Genomic DNA, 16,531 nt, shown 5'->3' with positions numbered 1-16,531 from the left:
GTAATAAAATACCTGATTTAATACTATAGACCCTTTTTAATAATTATAATAGATAGAGGCCCTTAGTTTATCTTTTTTATATAGAAATAAATCTGCTCTTTAATAAGAAATACTAAAAATATTATTAATAGTATTTATCTGATAATAGATAGATCTACTAAATAAATAATCTAGGAGTTAGAAACTTATTTATAATATTTTATTTTAGATTACCAGGATAATTAGGAGCAACTTCTACCTATTATAATATTAATAATTAATAGTTATATATTATTTATTACCAGTTATAAGCCTGTTCTTTATAACTCATGGCTATAATATAAACCTATTAAAATTAAAGAATCTTTAAGAATAGGAGATAAGATACTAGTTACTTGAGCAAAAGCTCTTATATCTAAACTTAGAAAAGTAATAAAAATAGCTTAGATAATAATAATAGTAGCTCAGGAAAAATCTAAAAAATATATAAACTAGAACTAGCAGCCAGCAGAATAATCTTATATTAGAAATAAAATATAGCTTAACCTGGAAAATATGATTATAAATAGGCTAAAAAGCTTGACTAGCAGGATATTAAATATATAGTAATTAAGCTAGTTAGATTATATACTATTTATCTTGATATATCCCTAGATATATATAATATATTTTAAATTATACTATTATAAAGAGCTACAGGTAATCTTTTACTACCCAAGATAGCTTATAAATCTTAAATACCTATACTTGTCAAGAAAGTGTCAGATAAGGCCAAAATAGTCCTTCTTAGGAGTTGGGCTCAACAGGTCCTAAGGATATTCTGAGATCAGACAAGGAAAGTAGGATGAAATGCAGCAACTTGATAATATTAGCTATCTTGGTTATTCTGAAGATATAGAGTACAAAACTAATTACATGGTAAATAAGCATCCTTAAATACTCTATATCATCCTACCTATCATAGTCTCTGGCTATGTTGGTCTGCTCCTCCTCAGGTCCATCATAGTCAAAGGCTTGGACAGCTATGTCCATATCTCTTGGTATCATAGTCAGGGCTATGACTGGCTTGGTTTATTATTTCTCCATGCTTTGTCACATGCTAACTGCGGCACAGCTGGTCGATTGGCTGATGTCGTTTGGTCATTCTGACAGAAAGATAGGATAGAAATTTATAAGACTAAGAGGATCCTAGACTATAATATTCTAATAAAAAGAGAAGAAGTACCTGAGACTATTTATAAAATAAAAAAATTATACAAAGCTAATATAAAAGCCTGCTAAGGAGTTTAAAGAGATAGAAGCTTATAAGGATTACCTAGCTTATAATAATATTTCTAAACCTCCTTAGAACTATAAATACTATTAATAATACTATTACTAGCCCTGTGGCTATAGGCCTTTAATCTTTAAGAAGGAGGGAAATAGTTATTACAGGCTATAGCCTAGATTCTAGTTATTAGCCATGCCCTTAACCAGGAATAGTTCTAGAGATCTAAATAAGGTTTCTGCAATATTAGTATACAATCTTGGAATTAGTATATAGCTTTAGTAAAAAGATCTGCTAGTATATAGATCTAAAAAGTCTTGATATATGACTAGAAAATATTGATAAAAGGGAGGAGGATATTTATACTTCTATCTTTTCTTTCCTTCTCTAAGCATGTGATATTTATGAATACAGGATAGCAGCGATAGCTAGTTGAAACAATACTACCTATGCCTGTTACAATTATTGCCTATTATTATGCTTGTTGCCTAATTATGTGTTCTGCATGATATTACTGCCTCCGAGCAGGGTAATGATCTTTTAGCCGTGGTCAAAACCACAAAGAAAAACAACAATCATAAGCTTGTCAGAAGTGACTGAACGACGTCAGCCAATCAACCAGCTGCGCCGCAGCCAGCGTGTGACAATATCGGAAGAATGACGGCCCGGAGCTATCATACTGGCAATATGAGGCTAAGGCCCGAAGGGGACTAGGGTCATATCTACAATATGAAGGGCATACTGGAAGTATGATCGGGACATAATGGGAGTATGATACCGGCATATTGGGGATATGATGGAGCAAGGTATTTAAGGACGCTCATCCGTGTCTTATTTTCGGATCAACCAAGATAGCCAACATTGTCAAGTTACTGCATTTCATCCTACCTTCCTTGTCTGATCTCAGAATATCCTTAGGACCTGTTGAGCCAGGACTCTTTTGGCCTTATCATACAAAGCTCATCAAGATCATCAAATCATATTTTGTTTTACAGAACCTAAAGATTATTTAAGTATAGTTTAATGCTATACAGGTTATAGTTAAACAATACAGGATCTTTATAATTTTAGTAAAATTGGCTTTGTAATAGGCTTTGATATATACTTGAAAATAATTATTAAACTAAAATCTTATAATGCTCGACTAGTTTTATAGCTAAGAAATCATAAGCTATTATATTTAGGTTATTTAATACTTCCAAACAAATATTTCTACCAATATTTATCTCTAAGGGCAAGTAATATAATTAAGTATGATTTATAGGTCTTTCTTCTACTAGTAATTTAAAATTAGTATAAATAAATAAATAAAGATCAGCTATAATTAATTAGTCTTAATTAAGATAATTAGCTAGTAAATTACTACTATCTCTAGTTACGCTAAAAGTCCTAGATTATTTCTATAATTTCTAAATCTGAAGTTAAACCTTTATTCTTGTATTCTAGTAAGCTAAAATTAGTAAAATATTATTTTATTGAGATATCTCAAGATTAATCTTTTATATAAAAGATTTAGATACTGTATCTAGGTAGTTATTATCAGGCTTGGAGATTATTTATATTACTTCTTAGGATTTAAGATTAGTATTAGGTAATCTCTCTAATTCTGGCTAGTCTGTAAATGATATAGGTAGTTCTTTAACTAATAATAGCTTAATTAATATCAATTCTAGAAGATAGTTATTTTACTACTTTATAGGATATTTAGGGAGAAATTTAACTATGATCTTCTTAATAATTAGAGGCTAGCTTATAGGATTATCTAATAAAGTTTTTTAATTAGGTTAGGGTATGGATAGTAGGCTTGATAGTATGATATTACTAGCTAGTATTATAGTTAGAGGAGCTAGAAAAGGTTTAGAACTAAACATATACTAGAATCATAAGCCTAGCTAATCTTATAGCTAAAAAACTAAAAACTAAAAACTAAATAAATAATATTAGTCTGATTTTAATAGACTATATGCTGCGCCTTAACAATCATAATTAGTAAAAAAATACTATTAATCTACAATGATTCTGCAAGAATTTGATCTCGATATTATAGTTTCTATAGCTAAGACTAATACTTTCTAACAGCTTTCATGTAGAAGATTGGGCTGAGCGTACAAGCCTCTAACCCAAGGCATCTAAGGGCCGACAAAGATCTGAAGGTCATTGTATGTAACTGATCCTCCACTTGTCTCAAAACTATCAATAGTCGTTTTTCTCCTTTCATGTAGTGACGAGCACGGCCCTGCAGCTAATTTGTCAATAATTTCGAATGAACGTGATTTTTAGCGGATAGCTCACAGCATAACCGGACAATTAGTAACCATCTACATCAATATCCATTGCATCGTCGTCATCTGAGTTGACCCTCTGCTGACATTCCTCTTTGTGCGTCAAGTCTTGATCAGTATACGCCGTGTCATTTCTCTGCTGTCTTGGACTGCTTTGAAGCCTCTGCTGACTCAACCTGGCCCTTTCTCTTGTATCTATTAAAGCCCGTCGCACCTGATCCTTATCCTTGGGAATAGAGAGCGATTCCGGCTCTCTGTAGAGCACCACATCAGTGCACGGACGCTTGCTTTCATTTGCCACCAGTATGTTTGTCAAGGACAGCCTGTCCTCTATTCCCGGTAGGATTGTGAAGGCGCCATCAAGAATTTCGGTTTCTGCCAGTTCCTGCTCTAGGTTATGAATATACAAAGTGGTGTCTGTGTCATCAAGTATCATTGCGTCGCTTGGTCTATGTATATTTGGTACAGTTCGAGCTTGCCCCTCCCGGCACTCAGGCAAGGGAAGCCCTGCCAGAGGCCCTAAATAAGGTCAATAATCAGCATCGAGTGCGATCCAATTCAAATCAATACAACTCTTATCGCTGCGTACCTATCTGTAGGCGACCAAACTTTTTTGTTAGAGGTTGATCATCAAGCTCCTCCTCGGCGGGGCGTTTTCTTCCGTGAACCGCAACATCAGACCGTTGCGCCATCCCTCCAAGCAGAGTACGGCAAAAGGAAGGAAGCCCTATGCAATAGAGAGCGACTCACTTGCATACTATTCTCAGATCTGATTGAAGTTACGTGCCTGAGACCGTATCTGAGCGTGTCGCTTAATGCTCGGAGCGAGATCCTCGAAGACTTTTTGGGGTTTGACTCATCTTCCCTTCCCCAGATCGAGCACTAGAACATTCGACAAATTTCACGCTCTCAGAGCCTCAGCCATCCCACCTCTACTCACAACAAAATTACATCTCGCCATGGCTTCAAACTTGCAAAGCCAGCCAAAATGGACCTCGAAACTCGTCCGCGACACTTTTCTCCAATATTTTCAAGGGAAAGGCCATACATTCGGTATGTTCGAAGAGGGGGGTTTCTGGGAAAGGACGAGCTCTCAACATAAGATTCTCAGCTGACAGTCGTTACTCTTATTTCCGTTAGTTGCTTCGTCCCCTGTCGCGCCCTTGTCTGATCCTACGCTGCTTTTCACAAATGCAGGCATGAATCAGTTCAAGTCAATTTTCCTGGGTACCGTGAATCCAAATTCAGACTTCGCACAGTTGAAGAGCGCAGTCAATTCTCAGAAGGTTTTTGTCTCAACTCTACTGATTAGGACTTATGTTAATATATATGCAGTGCATTCGTGCAGGTGGAAAACATAATGTTGGTTGGCACCGTGTGCAGGCGGGCCAAGTATTCGCTAACTTTTGTTGAACAGGACTTGGACGATGTTGGGAAAGATAGCTACCATCATGTGAGTTTTGTTTTGACTTCGCAGTAGGATCGACTAATTTCTTCTCGCAGACGTTTTTTGAAATGCTCGGTAACTGGAGCTTTGGGGACTATTTCAAGAAGGAGGCCATTCAATATTCCTGGGAATTGCTGACACAGGTGTATGGCCTGGACCCCGGTCGATTATACGTAACTTACTTTGAGGGAAATAAAGAAGGTGGCCTAGAGCCCGATTTGGAAGCCAAAGCGCTTTGGAAGGCCGTCGGTGTTCCAGAGGACCATATTTTGCCTGGAAACATGAAGGACAATTTCTGGGAGATGGGCGACCAAGGTCCATGTGGTCCTTGCAGTGAAATCCACTATGACCGCATTGGCGGGCGCAATGCTGCTTCTCTTGTGAATCAGGACGATCCCAATGTTCTAGAGATCTGGAACAACGTCTTTATTCAGTACAATCGCGAGAACGATGGATCGCTGCGTTCATTGCCAAACAAGCACGTGGACACCGGAATGGGTTTCGAGCGTCTTGTATCTGTGCTGCAGGACAAATCCTCAAACTATGACACTGACGTTTTTGGTCCCATCTTCCAGACCATTCAAGTTATTACTGGAGCACGGGAATATCAGGGCCGATTCGGAACTGACGACTCGGATGGTATTGACACCGCCTATCGTGTGGTCGCCGACCATGTCCGAACCCTGATGTTTGCGATCTCTGACGGCGTTGTGCCAAACAATGAGGGCCGCGGCTATGTTATTCGGCGTGTATTGCGCAGGGGTGCACGTTACGCTCGAAAATACTTCAATGTCGAAATTGGGAGCTTCTTTTCGAAAATCGTTCCCACTGTTGTGGATCAGCTCGGCGACATGTTTCCTGAGTTGAAACAAAAGCAACAGGATGTGATAGAGATATTGAACGAGGAAGAAATATCTTTTGCGAAAACGTTGGATCGCGGGGAACGCCAGTTTGAACAGTATGCTCAGCAGGCCAAGACTGCGGGGGACCACAAATTACATGGAGCAGATGTTTGGAGGCTCTATGACACTTTCGGTTTTCCGGTCGATTTAACGCGCATTATGGCTGAAGAGCGTGGTCTCGAGATAGACGATCGTCAGTTCGAAGAAGCACGCCACAAAGCTAAGGAAGCCAGCAAAGGCCAAAAGAAAACAACGACTGGAAGCGTCAAATTGGACGTTCATGATCTGGGAAAACTTGAGAAGATGAACGATGTGCCTAAAACTGATGACAGTGCCAAGTTTGAAAAAGGAAACGTCACCGCTCAGATCAAGGCTATATACCACGGAAAAACTTTCCATTCATCTACTCAAAACCTAAATGACTCGGAACAAATTGGTATTATCCTTGACCGCTCGAACTTCTACGCCGAGCAGGGTGGGCAAGAAAATGATACTGGACGGATCGTTATCGACGGACAGGCTGAGCTTGAAGTTGTCGATGTCCAACTGTATGCTGGTTACGTCCTACACACAGGTTATATGAAATATGGCTCCTTCAAGGTCGATGACACGGTCATCTGTGAGTACGATGAGCTTCGACGGTGGCCCATCAGGAACAACCATACCGGGACCCACATTCTAAACTTCGCATTGAGGGAGGTTTTGGGGGACGGCATTGAGCAGAAGGGTTCTTTGGTCTCTGCGGAAAAATTGAGGTTTGATTTCTCCCACAAGTCACCTGTTACGGATGTGGAATTGGTAAAAATCGAGGATTTGTCAACCCAATATATCCGACGCAATTGCTTGGTATATTCCAAGGAAGTCCCTCTTTCAATAGCCCGAAATATTGCGGGGGTGAGGGCCGTTTTTGGCGAGACCTACCCTGACCCCGTCCGTGTCGTTTCCGTTGGTGCTGAACTAGACGAGATATTGAAGAATGTCGAAGATCCGCGTTGGGCGGACTTTAGCATTGAGTTCTGTGGCGGAACTCATGTGCAGAAGACAGGAGACATCAAGGATCTGGTCATATTGGAAGAAAGTGGAATTGCGAAAGGAATTCGGCGAATAATTGCTGTTACTGGTGAAGATGCCCACGAAGTGCAGCGTTTAGCGGAGGAATTTGAGAAGCGACTCAACCACCTCGAGGCAATGCCCTCGGGCTCGGCTAAAGAGCAGAATGCGAAGCAGATACAGGTCGAGCTGAACCAGCTGTCAATATCTGCTGTACAGAAATCGAGATTCCGCGAACGGTTCACGCAAATAAACAAAAAGATTATCGACGAGCAAAAGGCCCAACAAAAGCTCGAGTCCAAGAAGGCTGTCGAGAGTATTACCTCGTATTTCGCGGCCCCAGAAAATGCCAATAAGTCGTGGCTCATTGCAAAGCTTCCAATATCGGCAAATGCAAAGGCCGTTAGTGAATGCTTGACTTATGTGAAAACGAAACTCGCGGACAAAATGGTCTATGTTCTTGCCTCTAGTCTTGAAGATGGTCGTGTAGCTCATGGGTGCTACGTCCCTAAAGTAAGTTGTTCCTGAATTATTCTATAGCGAGCAGTTGTATGGTGTCTAACAGGCCACACTCTATGTTTATAGGCAGTTAGCGACCAGGGTGCGTCAGCTAGCGAATGGTCCAGTGCTGTTTCAAGAGCGGTTGGTGGCAAGGCAGGGGGCAAAGGCCCTACGTCGATTGGCAACGGTATCAATCCCGAGAAGGTTGATGACGCGGTAGACTTGGCTTCGGAGTACCTCAACAAGTTCAAGTTATAGCTCTTTGGATATGGCTCGCGGTTTCTCCTCGCTTGATCAGAGTAGATTCTTTCAGTACTGCGCATGAATGAAAAGTTTTCCTCTACATCTCTCCGCACTGGATGATTACAACATCTTGGTTTGGTTTGTCCCTTGTGGTGCGGGTGTTTTCGATCATTCGCACAATGTCCATCCCATCAATAACTTGACCGAATACAACATGTTTGCCGTTCAGAAATGGAGTTGCAGTTGTTGTGATGAAGAACTGGCAGCCATTTGTATTCGGCCCAGAATTCTAGGCGGCGTTAACTGTCGCTGAACCCCGATAGAAATATAAGCATGCTTACAGCCATACTTAGCAGACCTGGACGGTCATGCCGGAGAGTGAAATTCTCATCTGGGAACTTCGGAGTGCCATAGATGGTACATGAGCCTGTGCCGTCACCATTGACGAAATCACCTCCCTGGATCATGAAGTCCTTAATCTAAGCGAAATTCAGTAATTTGCAAGAAACCTGTGTTTTATTAGAGAGCACTTACTACTCTATGGAATTTACTCCCTTTATAGCCCTGAGGCCGACCTTGCTGGTTCTTGCACTCTCCGGTGCAGAACTGACGGAAATTTTCAGCTGTCCGTGGCGTCACATCTGCGAAAAGTTCCAACTTCAGACGGCCCAATGGTTCACCTATAGACACCTCAATGTTAGTTTGCTCACTCTTGTGGTGTTTTTATTAGTGCTAGTAACATTGAACACTGGCATTTAGAGGTGATTTGGCTGCTTTCAATAGTGCAACATGCACAGCTTTGGCACAAAAATTACACAAGATTGAGGAGACTCTGAGGTAGACCTACCACCGAGAGCGACATCGAAAAACACAATTGGATTGCTACTAGTAGTCTGCGGCAAAGCGCTGCCAGCGTTACTCATTTCGGAGCCCTACTTCACAGTTAGGCTAATTGCTAGAATGTAAGCGGTCTGCCAGTCAAGCGATATAATGACTGTATTCTAGACTAAAAGTCGTCTAAGTCGTCACTTCCGGCCGAGCCAGTTGGGTTAGAAATTCTCCAGCGAGGGGAAACGGCTCTTTCGGCGGGTCCAGAAAGCGAGCGAGCCGGGACCCTGGCCGCAGATAATAGACTTGGCATAAGGGGATCATCCCGTGATCAGAGACAGACATCTCAAGACGTCTCACTCGTCTGTTTCTGCCATCACCCATGGGAGCGGAGACTTCTCTTTCTGAACCCAACACCGGGAAACAGTACGCAGACGCCGAGAGGGAAAAAAACGAACGGGCGATATTAGGGCTGTCGCAGCTCCAATAAAAGCTGCTAACAGTGATGCCCCGTCAGGTGTTCATTCCTAGGTCTCCTCGACTCGATGAATCGAACTGTGACTGCCGACACCTTCTGTTGAGGTTTCCAGCGTGGTACTCCCGTCTCTCGAGGCGGGAAAAATTGAAACTACAGTTTTAACAAAAAAAAGTTCCTATATCTTCTTGTTAGCGCACTGACGGCGTTTTCCCAACCATTATAAAACCCGCGTGTCTGATTGTCATCGAAATGTCTTCAACAACAAGCTCCTCGCCAGCGGCTACTGACAACGGCTCTGGTGATAACGGAGGTTCAAGTCCCACTAGCTCTCCACTTCTATTCTTTGTCGCCCTTGGTTTCGGGGTTGTCTTCACAAATTTATGGTATGCTCAATACCTTTACCTTCTTGAAAGCGGCTGATATCGATAACAATAAATAGGATTATAGTTGGCGTGAAGTATTGCTTCCGGTATAACCAGCGCAATCGCCAAATCCGTGGCGGAGACTCTGGAGAGCCAATAGACTTGGTCGCGATGCCGCGTACTCATCGGAGAAGAAGGGAAAAGAAATTGATGACCATGGACGAAGTAAACGAACGGTTCCCGCTTACCAAGTATAAAGTGTGGAGATCGTCACGGGCAAATGCTGGACTCCCAACTGCTGGTGGTATAACAGCCGCTCATACTGAGAACGCTCTTGACGCCGAGGATGATCAACAGTCCCTTCCGGAGGGGGCTGCATCCCTCGTGACTGCACCTGATGCTAAATCTCATCAGAGAGTTAAGTTAGCAACGTCGCAGCCAACGAAACCTATTGATGATGGTGACACGGCGCCAGAACCTGAAGAGAAGAATATAAAGGGTTTCTCCCGGACGAATAACGCATCGCCCAGAGTTAGCTCGGATCAAATTGATCCAGTGGTCAGGGACCATGATTATCATACCATCGAGGATATAATACCCACCACCGTTCCTACGGACCTTGATACAAGCCCTGGAGATTCGTGCGCTATTTGTCTCGATCTTATTGAAGACGACGATGATATACGCGGTCTTTCTTGTGGCCACGCCTTTCACGCCTCATGTGTTGACCCATGGCTGACAAGTCGAAGAGCGTCTTGCCCGCTGTGCAAGGCAGATTATTACACACCCAAGCCTCGTCCTGACGCTTCCGACTTATCATCTACTTCTGGTCGTCGCGCCGCAAGCCCAAATCACCCCCAAGCTGTTCTGATCAGGGGCCGGGTTAACCCATTTCGAGCACAGACATTATATGGACAGGCCTCTCAGAGTGCTCCAGACACCGTCTCAGGAAATTCTCCCCCAACGGGCCACAGATTATGGGTCGTACGGAACACTCCAATGATCGAAGAGGGTCGATCAAGAAATGATACCTCCATCCCACGACTGTCGTCTTGGTTGTCTAACTTCAGCAACCGATTTAGAGTCAGAAATCAAGATTCTACCACGGCTACTGACAATTCACATCTAAATGCTCCGCGAACTCCAAGCCAGCTGGAGGCTGGACAAGCACGCTGAATTATCTTTTGGATACCTCTGCCCATTATTGGCATCTGGAATGTCTCTGGGCATGTCTTGTTCACGCATATTGATCTGTCAAGCACCTCATCGATCTTGACTCTTTGTAAATGACCTCTCTATTGAACTGGAGCTTTTAAGCGTTGTCTTTATAAGTTTGTAAGCCGCATTTTGTTGATATACCACTACATGGAGATTTTTCAATCGGTGCTCGATTATTTGCCTTCTCTGGCCCGCATATAAGAACATTAGTAAACAAATTGCTTCCTAATACAGTAACAGAGCCGCGCTATCTTTTGGCCAGTACACACTTGCCACCAAGCGAAAACCGTATCCCGTACGCATATTGGGAAGAGGTAAACATATTTTGACGGGGTGCAGACCCATCCGTGATCATGTCCTACACAGGCCAGCATATGCCATACCGCCTGAGTATCCCAGTTCTGCGACCGGGTTTAATTGAGGTAGCTGATGGATATTTCAGGCGAAGTGCTGAATTTTATTATATAAATTATCGTCATGCAAGTAGTCATCGACCATGATTGCCAGCATCAGCGCCGACGATATATGTTGAGACCCTACTTCTGTGCCCTAACAGTCCCCACACCAGCACTGATAACGCCTGGTAATTCATCGTTTCCTAAACCAAATATCATCGCAATAGCAGAAATGACCGCCAACAGGACTGCTATAGTCACCCCCATGATTAGAAAGAATGGGGTGCTAATATCCCTTTTCTGGCAAGCAGAGCCCCCCCATCGTATTTTCCGCTCCGCCCCACTCGCGGTCTTGACATATGTATCGTGGCAGAGGCAAGCATAGCAGCCACCGGATTTCTCGTAGCAGGCACCATGTCCCGAGCAAGTGTCTGTCGCATCATTGCAAGAAGAATTCGACGCGTAACAAACGGGGCCAAGGGAGAGCGACGCCTGTGCGTGTTGATCAGCTAACATGAGCCGCTCGTCCCTATTCCAACTAAAAGTGGTGTCAAGTGCCGTGTGTTCCGGTGCTCGCCGCATGCGGGACAGCTTCTGCGATGCGTTTAGATCAGGCAGAGCGACAGCCGTCACCCTCCTGCCATTTAGTGACAGTGAACGCAAATCAGACAAGAATGCTTTCAGATCGTTTATGTAAGCCGTACTGCCCTGGGGCTTCGGAAGAGACATTCTTAGCATTGGCCTTTTATCTAACTTCGAACAGATATGTAATACCTTGAAGGCGATGTGCATAACCACAAGTTCTTTGCGATTATCAATCCAAGACTCGCCAATAGTGATTTGATCGAGAAACCCACTACCAAGGGTTAGATTGAAGTTGGCAGGAAAGCATGACATGACAAAACCCTGAAGGCGCCGGTGACGAAAGTTAGTTGGGCATTGCCTAATCTAGCAGGATGGGTTGTCCGACAGTTACCTCATTGGTATCAGACGTGAGTGAGTAGTGCTTGCTTTCTGGGCTGACTATGCCTTCAAGCCTGGCCTCCAGAATGTAATCGAGAAAAGTATCTTTCGCAGAACCCGTTACGAATGCAGTGGTTAACAGTTCATCTTGATATTCAGCCTGAATTGACCTCTCTGTAAGTTGCACAGTTAGATATACACAACTCATCAAAGGTAACGCAACATCGTCATACCAATTTCGTCAGTCAGACCTTCCAGCACGACCAGGAGGGCATCCAATCCTCCATCCGCAGCGGGCGCTCCAAACAAACGTGTAGGCGGACCTGCCAATCTGTTCAAGAACTCAAGATTTTCCTCATCCGAGCTCTGCAGAGATGACGTGGTGGGTGACCTGGTCCGAAGCTCCAATAGCTGTCGGAGAGTGGCGCTTGATATATCTGGAGACTTCAGGCCCTGATTTTGAGTTCCTGACCCAAAAGTGATAACAGAAGCTTCCAAAGCGGCAGCTCCCACAGAGATGGCGCCTAGCGTGGTCAAGAAGCTGAAGACCGACCGCATATTGAGATGACGGGAGCTGTGCAATATGGCCAAGGTTTCGGCAAGTGCTGCTTCTCTCGCACCCAAATAGAGTTCGTCAGAAAACAGCTACCAAAGATATAGCTGAGTACGTGAGTACAATGTTCGCAAGTGGTTGTAATTAAGAGAGCATGGATTATGGCATGTTCAAATCAGGTGTTCCTTACGATTAAGATGCGCTTCGGGACTACGTTGGAAGAACTGGTTTCGATCTGATCACGTGTCGTACTGCTAAACCCTTGCTTTGGAGGATTCGCCGTAGTATTCCGTATCCTGTGCTCTCTTTTCAATCTCCCAATAATTTCCGTCGTACTCTTATCCTTATCTTAGTTTATCTGTCCGAAATCCTCACCACGTTCGCATAAGACGCATTCACCACTGGTCAAACAACATTGCACTTTGACATACATCGACTAGCGACGACTAGCAAGCAAAATTGACGAGATCAATTATCGGACACCGTAGATGTGCCATACCAATGCCGCCCTCAAGGCCACTCCTTTATAGTCAATCAGTGTTACAGATTCATCCATCACGCCGCTATTTTTCGCATCGATCCAACGTTCGATATGTAAAGGTGATCAAACGACCGTGGTCCAGGTATGTGGTGTTACCTACACTCACTCATCCTGCGACCATTCTAACGACAGAAGAGGCTTCATCGCAAATATATTGCTCTGCGGCATAGCGGCATATTTCTGGAGCTCATTTGTTCCGGCTCGAAAGGATGATACGTCCAGCAATACGGCCTCGCAGGAAACTGTTGAGAGTCATTCTGCACCTGAGACAACAAGCCGAAATCGTATAGAGGCTGTTTTCATTCCAACTGGATGGATGCATCTGGAAGAAGGCAGATTATATGCAGCAACAGACCCTGAATGGAAGGAGTTTGTCAAAATCTCCCAAAGCCCTGAAAAGCTTCAGTCGCTCAAAGGTAATCTATGTCTCCGAACCCTACTGTATCGAAATTGGTTCTTATACCGGTAGATGAACTGGCATCCATCGTCCTGAGTGAAGCTTCACAATCTAGTCTACTCTTGCGCATGCTTGGACCGCCTTTCACGATATCGGGGAAATGGCTATTACATCACTTCCCCTCTCGCGCTCCGAAATCTTACTGTCGATCTGGGTATAGCATTCCCTTCTTCAAAGTACGTCTTCATAATCTCACCGTTACATAGTCTAGAATTTTCTGGAAACGGAGTCTCCTGGGTTCAAAAGCCCGTTGCGAGCGAGACCATTCGTGGCTCTGTACGTCCATCTTATCTGGCACTAGCCGTACTTGATGCGTACTCAGTCCTTTGGGAAAGGTTCATTGGCCAATTTAGAAATACAAGCTCAGTTAGTGAGCGGGCGTGCTTGTCAGACTCATATATGGACTTCAAGACGTTGGACAAGCTTGGTGGCGCGTCTCAATCCGAGTCGCCGAGCACGCATCTCCAGCCTTCATCCATTTTGGCTACATTGCGATGGCTACCTCTGCCAAAACTAGGTCCTGGTTCTGAACTACACGACGCGACGCAGGTTTTCAAGAAACGGATTAACGAGTGCCAAAGATCTGACTCACGTGCTTATCGCCAGGGAATATTCTTCATTCGTGGGCCTGTAGGCCTCAAGGGCTCGCAGGGTTCCTGCAGGATCCAAGTGGAGGGTGAATATGACCCAGTAGCCTCAGAGTGGGTATCTGTTTCTATGCACCTCAACGATTTGGCATTTCTCAGCCAAAACCCTTTGGGTCGCAAATGAAGATTCACCGCATTTGGTGGCTGTGCATTTCACTATTTTTCACAGTAGTCCGTATGGACTGTTATAAGTCCAGTTTTATGAGGAGCCGTCTTGACGATTAAGCTACTATCAAGTCGTACTGTTTCATATCGAGTAACGCCGTTAAGAGTTACCTAGTTAAAAAGAGGTTTCCGCGGCGTACTATCGGACGACGAAGGAGGCAATTCTACCCCTGGGTTTCATGGGTGACAGGCGGCCATCCTAGAGCTTGTCATGTTGCGCCAAGCTTACTCCTGCAGAGTGGACACTGGGCGGGGTATCTGCCTAGGCTAGAGATTGATGATGGCGAGCAGCGCGTACCTCGTATACCGTCATCTCCAGTTGTTTCACGCCGTGTACCTAGGTGTTCTGAGTTTGATATCTGTAAACATTTGCCACATTGGCCGCAAGAAAAGCACGTTAAGAAGATTGGACATAGCAGGCATCGCATCCCACGCGCCTGGGCAGATTCCTCTCAGCAGCAATGGCACTTGCCCTGGAATTCCGCTGGTCACCGTTTGGTATCCACCGCTACTAAAATGCAAAAACATACACTCAAACTCTATTTAGTTACCTGGTCCACTATATCATGTAAATGCTGACCTTGTCCTGTGAATATGTCTGCACTGTCAGTTACCAAATGTCTATCTCGTTATAGACGGTGCGCGAATATAATTGAACAGTTCTCCGCGAAATTATACGAGACTTTCTACACAGCAGCCCGGCCTCTACTACTAAGAGATATCAATCAGGCCCAGTTATCTTCCGCCAGATATTCAATTGACATCCGTCATCAATCCTTACGCATGTTGCCGGGGTTGCAATGCTCGAAGAATAATCCCGGACAAGTTCTGGAGTTCAGTGCAGCCTTATTCGAGCATCAACAAAAGTTCTCGACATCAATGTTGTCAACGGAACTCGCAATTAAACGTACCGAAGAATTGCGAAACCGGAGAAAGTGTTGGCGTAGGTAAAATTTATTCAGAGAGAGCTGAAAATCGCCGAGAGTCCGACGAGGGTGGACAGTTGAACACCGGAAATAAGATCACGAATGATTTAAAGTTAATGGTCAAAGTATGTACTTAGCGTCCTTTTTGCGAGTCGCAACTAACACCGAGCACAGGCAAGTCACGTCGTGGAGTTCATATCTCTCCAACAGCGTATCTCAATGTGCGATACCTAAGCCTAAAAGTCCCGAGTGCCTCGTAAAGCACTGACTTCGAGGTTATAGGACATTGAAGAACCAGGAATTAGCAGTTTCACCGCTACTCAGTGGGTGCAATGGCTGGCCGAACGTAATTTGAAAATCCTCAGACCCAAAGTAAAGGCAATGGAGAAGGACAAAATGATTTTTAACGACCCTCACGCTTTAGCCGACATACGAGAGATCTTGCTTAAATGAATCATACCATATTCCATTTATCGAACTCATTGCACGGTGTTTTGAATTGCCGGGAGCATTCTAATATGCATTGCATAGCGGCACGTCGAAATGGCTCTTCCTCGGTGTCTGGACTCTCGACGTCCGAGTAAACGCTGCGAACGCGTATTCGACAGCTCGGAATACGCCGTTCATTGTGGGATTGATGGCTGGTAATTCAGGGGCCGTCTGTGTAAAATGTGAGCACGTAGACCGGCTAGCCTGACTGTAGGAACATACTTGAACAAGAGAATATGCGGCTCTGGTTCATGAACTTCGTAATGTTCCCAGCCCAGACTCTATAATAGGGTTAGACGGTTCTTTGCCGGAGACCAACAATGCATACCTGTGTGATACCAAGAGCTCGCCACTCTTCTTCCCATAATAATTTGAGGGTCCCTTTGGAACTGTCAAAGTAGTCGGCAGGTATTTTTTTCAGCATATTCTTCGGCAGCTGGACATGGCGGTATTCAAATTGATCATCGGAGTATCTGCGCATTTTAGAAGATGAAGGTAATTTGAGGAAATGTACCCACCTTGCTGAATAATGAATAGAGTCGATGAACTCGTCCAGTCGCTCACGCTCGGATTCCAACAAAGGGCGAGGCTTCTTGTTCCTCCGGCTCGGGTCAATCTCCATTTGGTCAATCGATGGCAAATAACGTGGAAGTGTTATCGAGAGCCGCGATACGATCACGATAGCTGTAAAGGGACTGAAGGATGGTCGAATGTTCCGTCAGACTAAGCGAGAAAGACACTTAGAATCAGGGGCAACTCATTATTGATCTCTGAGGACTTACCTGGGAGTCGACGATACTCTGAATGGTTGCAAAGTCGCTTCAAGGATTTGGCTGAG

The 16,531-nt window shown here is 44.1% G+C and overlaps 7 protein-coding genes across 7 annotated transcripts; 3 read left to right on the top strand and 4 right to left on the bottom strand.

The window, feature by feature from the left end:
• Nucleotides 1-3,274: 3,274 nt before the first annotated feature.
• Nucleotides 3,275-4,690, bottom strand: BDW70DRAFT_128751 (uncharacterized protein). The gene is made up of 3 exons (XM_073735482.1): nt 4,118-4,690; nt 3,539-4,047; nt 3,275-3,482 (listed from the first exon to the last, which is right to left on the bottom strand). The coding sequence occupies exons 1-2, from the start codon at nt 4,218-4,220 to the stop codon at nt 3,554-3,556; spliced, it is 597 nt and encodes a 198-aa protein (XP_073600064.1). The 5' UTR covers nt 4,221-4,690; the 3' UTR covers nt 3,275-3,482; nt 3,539-3,553.
• Nucleotides 4,488-7,686, top strand: BDW70DRAFT_156400 (alanine--tRNA ligase; the record flags this gene model as incomplete). Its single annotated transcript, XM_073740178.1, has 6 exons — nt 4,488-4,581; nt 4,669-4,814; nt 4,864-4,890; nt 4,946-4,981; nt 5,032-7,440; nt 7,513-7,686. 6 exons carry the CDS (start codon nt 4,488-4,490, stop codon nt 7,684-7,686), a joined length of 2,886 nt encoding a protein of 961 aa, XP_073600063.1.
• Nucleotides 7,687-7,768: 82 nt separating this feature from the next.
• On the bottom strand, nt 7,769-8,594 carry cyp3 (putative peptidyl-prolyl cis-trans isomerase; the record flags this gene model as incomplete). The annotated part of the gene is made up of 4 exons (XM_073738726.1): nt 7,769-7,960; nt 8,013-8,150; nt 8,206-8,351; nt 8,519-8,594. The coding sequence occupies 4 exons, from the start codon at nt 8,592-8,594 to the stop codon at nt 7,769-7,771; spliced, it is 552 nt and encodes a 183-aa protein (XP_073600062.1).
• Nucleotides 8,595-8,847: 253 nt separating this feature from the next.
• BDW70DRAFT_128747 (uncharacterized protein) lies at nt 8,848-10,730 on the top strand. The gene is made up of 2 exons (XM_073735481.1): nt 8,848-9,360; nt 9,417-10,730. Exons 1-2 carry the CDS (start codon nt 9,227-9,229, stop codon nt 10,513-10,515), a joined length of 1,233 nt encoding a protein of 410 aa, XP_073600061.1. The 5' UTR covers nt 8,848-9,226; the 3' UTR covers nt 10,516-10,730.
• Nucleotides 10,731-10,747: 17 nt separating this feature from the next.
• BDW70DRAFT_128745 (DUF3844 domain-containing protein) lies at nt 10,748-12,646 on the bottom strand. Its single transcript, XM_073735480.1, has 4 exons — nt 12,149-12,646; nt 11,929-12,089; nt 11,727-11,858; nt 10,748-11,666 (listed from the first exon to the last, which is right to left on the bottom strand). Exons 1-4 carry the CDS (start codon nt 12,471-12,473, stop codon nt 11,094-11,096), a joined length of 1,191 nt encoding a protein of 396 aa, XP_073600060.1. The 5' UTR covers nt 12,474-12,646; the 3' UTR covers nt 10,748-11,093.
• A 146-nt stretch (nt 12,647-12,792) lies between these two features.
• Nucleotides 12,793-14,306, top strand: BDW70DRAFT_128741 (uncharacterized protein). The gene is made up of 4 exons (XM_073735479.1): nt 12,793-13,091; nt 13,145-13,425; nt 13,479-13,620; nt 13,673-14,306. The coding sequence occupies exons 1-4, from the start codon at nt 12,970-12,972 to the stop codon at nt 14,235-14,237; spliced, it is 1,110 nt and encodes a 369-aa protein (XP_073600059.1). The 5' UTR covers nt 12,793-12,969; the 3' UTR covers nt 14,238-14,306.
• A 1,222-nt stretch (nt 14,307-15,528) lies between these two features.
• Nucleotides 15,529-16,500, bottom strand: BDW70DRAFT_84149 (cyclin-dependent protein kinase regulatory subunit CKS1). Its single transcript, XM_073745008.1, has 3 exons — nt 16,476-16,500; nt 16,022-16,416; nt 15,529-15,974 (listed from the first exon to the last, which is right to left on the bottom strand). Exons 2-3 carry the CDS (start codon nt 16,313-16,315, stop codon nt 15,828-15,830), a joined length of 441 nt encoding a protein of 146 aa, XP_073600058.1. The 5' UTR covers nt 16,316-16,416; nt 16,476-16,500; the 3' UTR covers nt 15,529-15,827.
• Between the last annotated feature and the right edge of the window lie 31 nt (nt 16,501-16,531).

Source organism: Aspergillus foveolatus, assembly GCF_047715535.1.
Source record: "Aspergillus foveolatus strain CBS 279.81 unplaced genomic scaffold BDW70scaffold_4, whole genome shotgun sequence".
Taxonomy (NCBI): Eukaryota; Fungi; Ascomycota; class Eurotiomycetes; order Eurotiales; family Aspergillaceae; genus Aspergillus; species Aspergillus foveolatus.
The sequence above is the reverse complement of the archived record's forward strand: the minus strand, read 5'-3'. Positions and strand labels throughout refer to the sequence as shown.

Excerpts from the sequence above, each read along its gene's own strand:
- BDW70DRAFT_128741 (XM_073735479.1), top strand. The coding sequence starts at position 12,970 with ATGCCGCCCTCAAGGCCACTCCTTTATAGTCAATCAGTGTTACAGATT. Across the intron at positions 13,092-13,144 it reads ATCAAACGACCGTGGTCCAG|AGGCTTCATCGCAAATATAT; the intron begins GTATGTGGTGTT and ends TAACGACAGAAG. Across the intron at positions 13,621-13,672 it reads AAATCTTACTGTCGATCTGG|TCTAGAATTTTCTGGAAACG; the intron begins GTATAGCATTCC and ends ACCGTTACATAG.
- BDW70DRAFT_128745 (XM_073735480.1), bottom strand. The coding sequence starts at position 12,473 with ATGCGGTCGGTCTTCAGCTTCTTGACCACGCTAGGCGCCATCTCTGTG. Across the intron at positions 12,090-12,148 it reads AGGTCTGACTGACGAAATTG|AGAGGTCAATTCAGGCTGAA; the intron begins GTATGACGATGT and ends TGCAACTTACAG. Across the intron at positions 11,667-11,726 it reads TTATGCACATCGCCTTCAAG|CCCCAGGGCAGTACGGCTTA; the intron begins GTATTACATATC and ends TCTCTTCCGAAG.
- BDW70DRAFT_128751 (XM_073735482.1), bottom strand. The coding sequence starts at position 4,220 with ATGGCGCAACGGTCTGATGTTGCGGTTCACGGAAGAAAACGCCCCGCC. Across the intron at positions 4,048-4,117 it reads GTTTGGTCGCCTACAGATAG|GGCCTCTGGCAGGGCTTCCC; the intron begins GTACGCAGCGAT and ends GACCTTATTTAG.
- BDW70DRAFT_128747 (XM_073735481.1), top strand. The coding sequence starts at position 9,227 with ATGTCTTCAACAACAAGCTCCTCGCCAGCGGCTACTGACAACGGCTCT. Across the intron at positions 9,361-9,416 it reads GTTGTCTTCACAAATTTATG|GATTATAGTTGGCGTGAAGT; the intron begins GTATGCTCAATA and ends AACAATAAATAG.
- BDW70DRAFT_84149 (XM_073745008.1), bottom strand. The coding sequence starts at position 16,315 with ATGGAGATTGACCCGAGCCGGAGGAACAAGAAGCCTCGCCCTTTGTTG. Across the intron at positions 15,975-16,021 it reads GAGCTCTTGGTATCACACAG|AGTCTGGGCTGGGAACATTA; the intron begins GTATGCATTGTT and ends ACCCTATTATAG.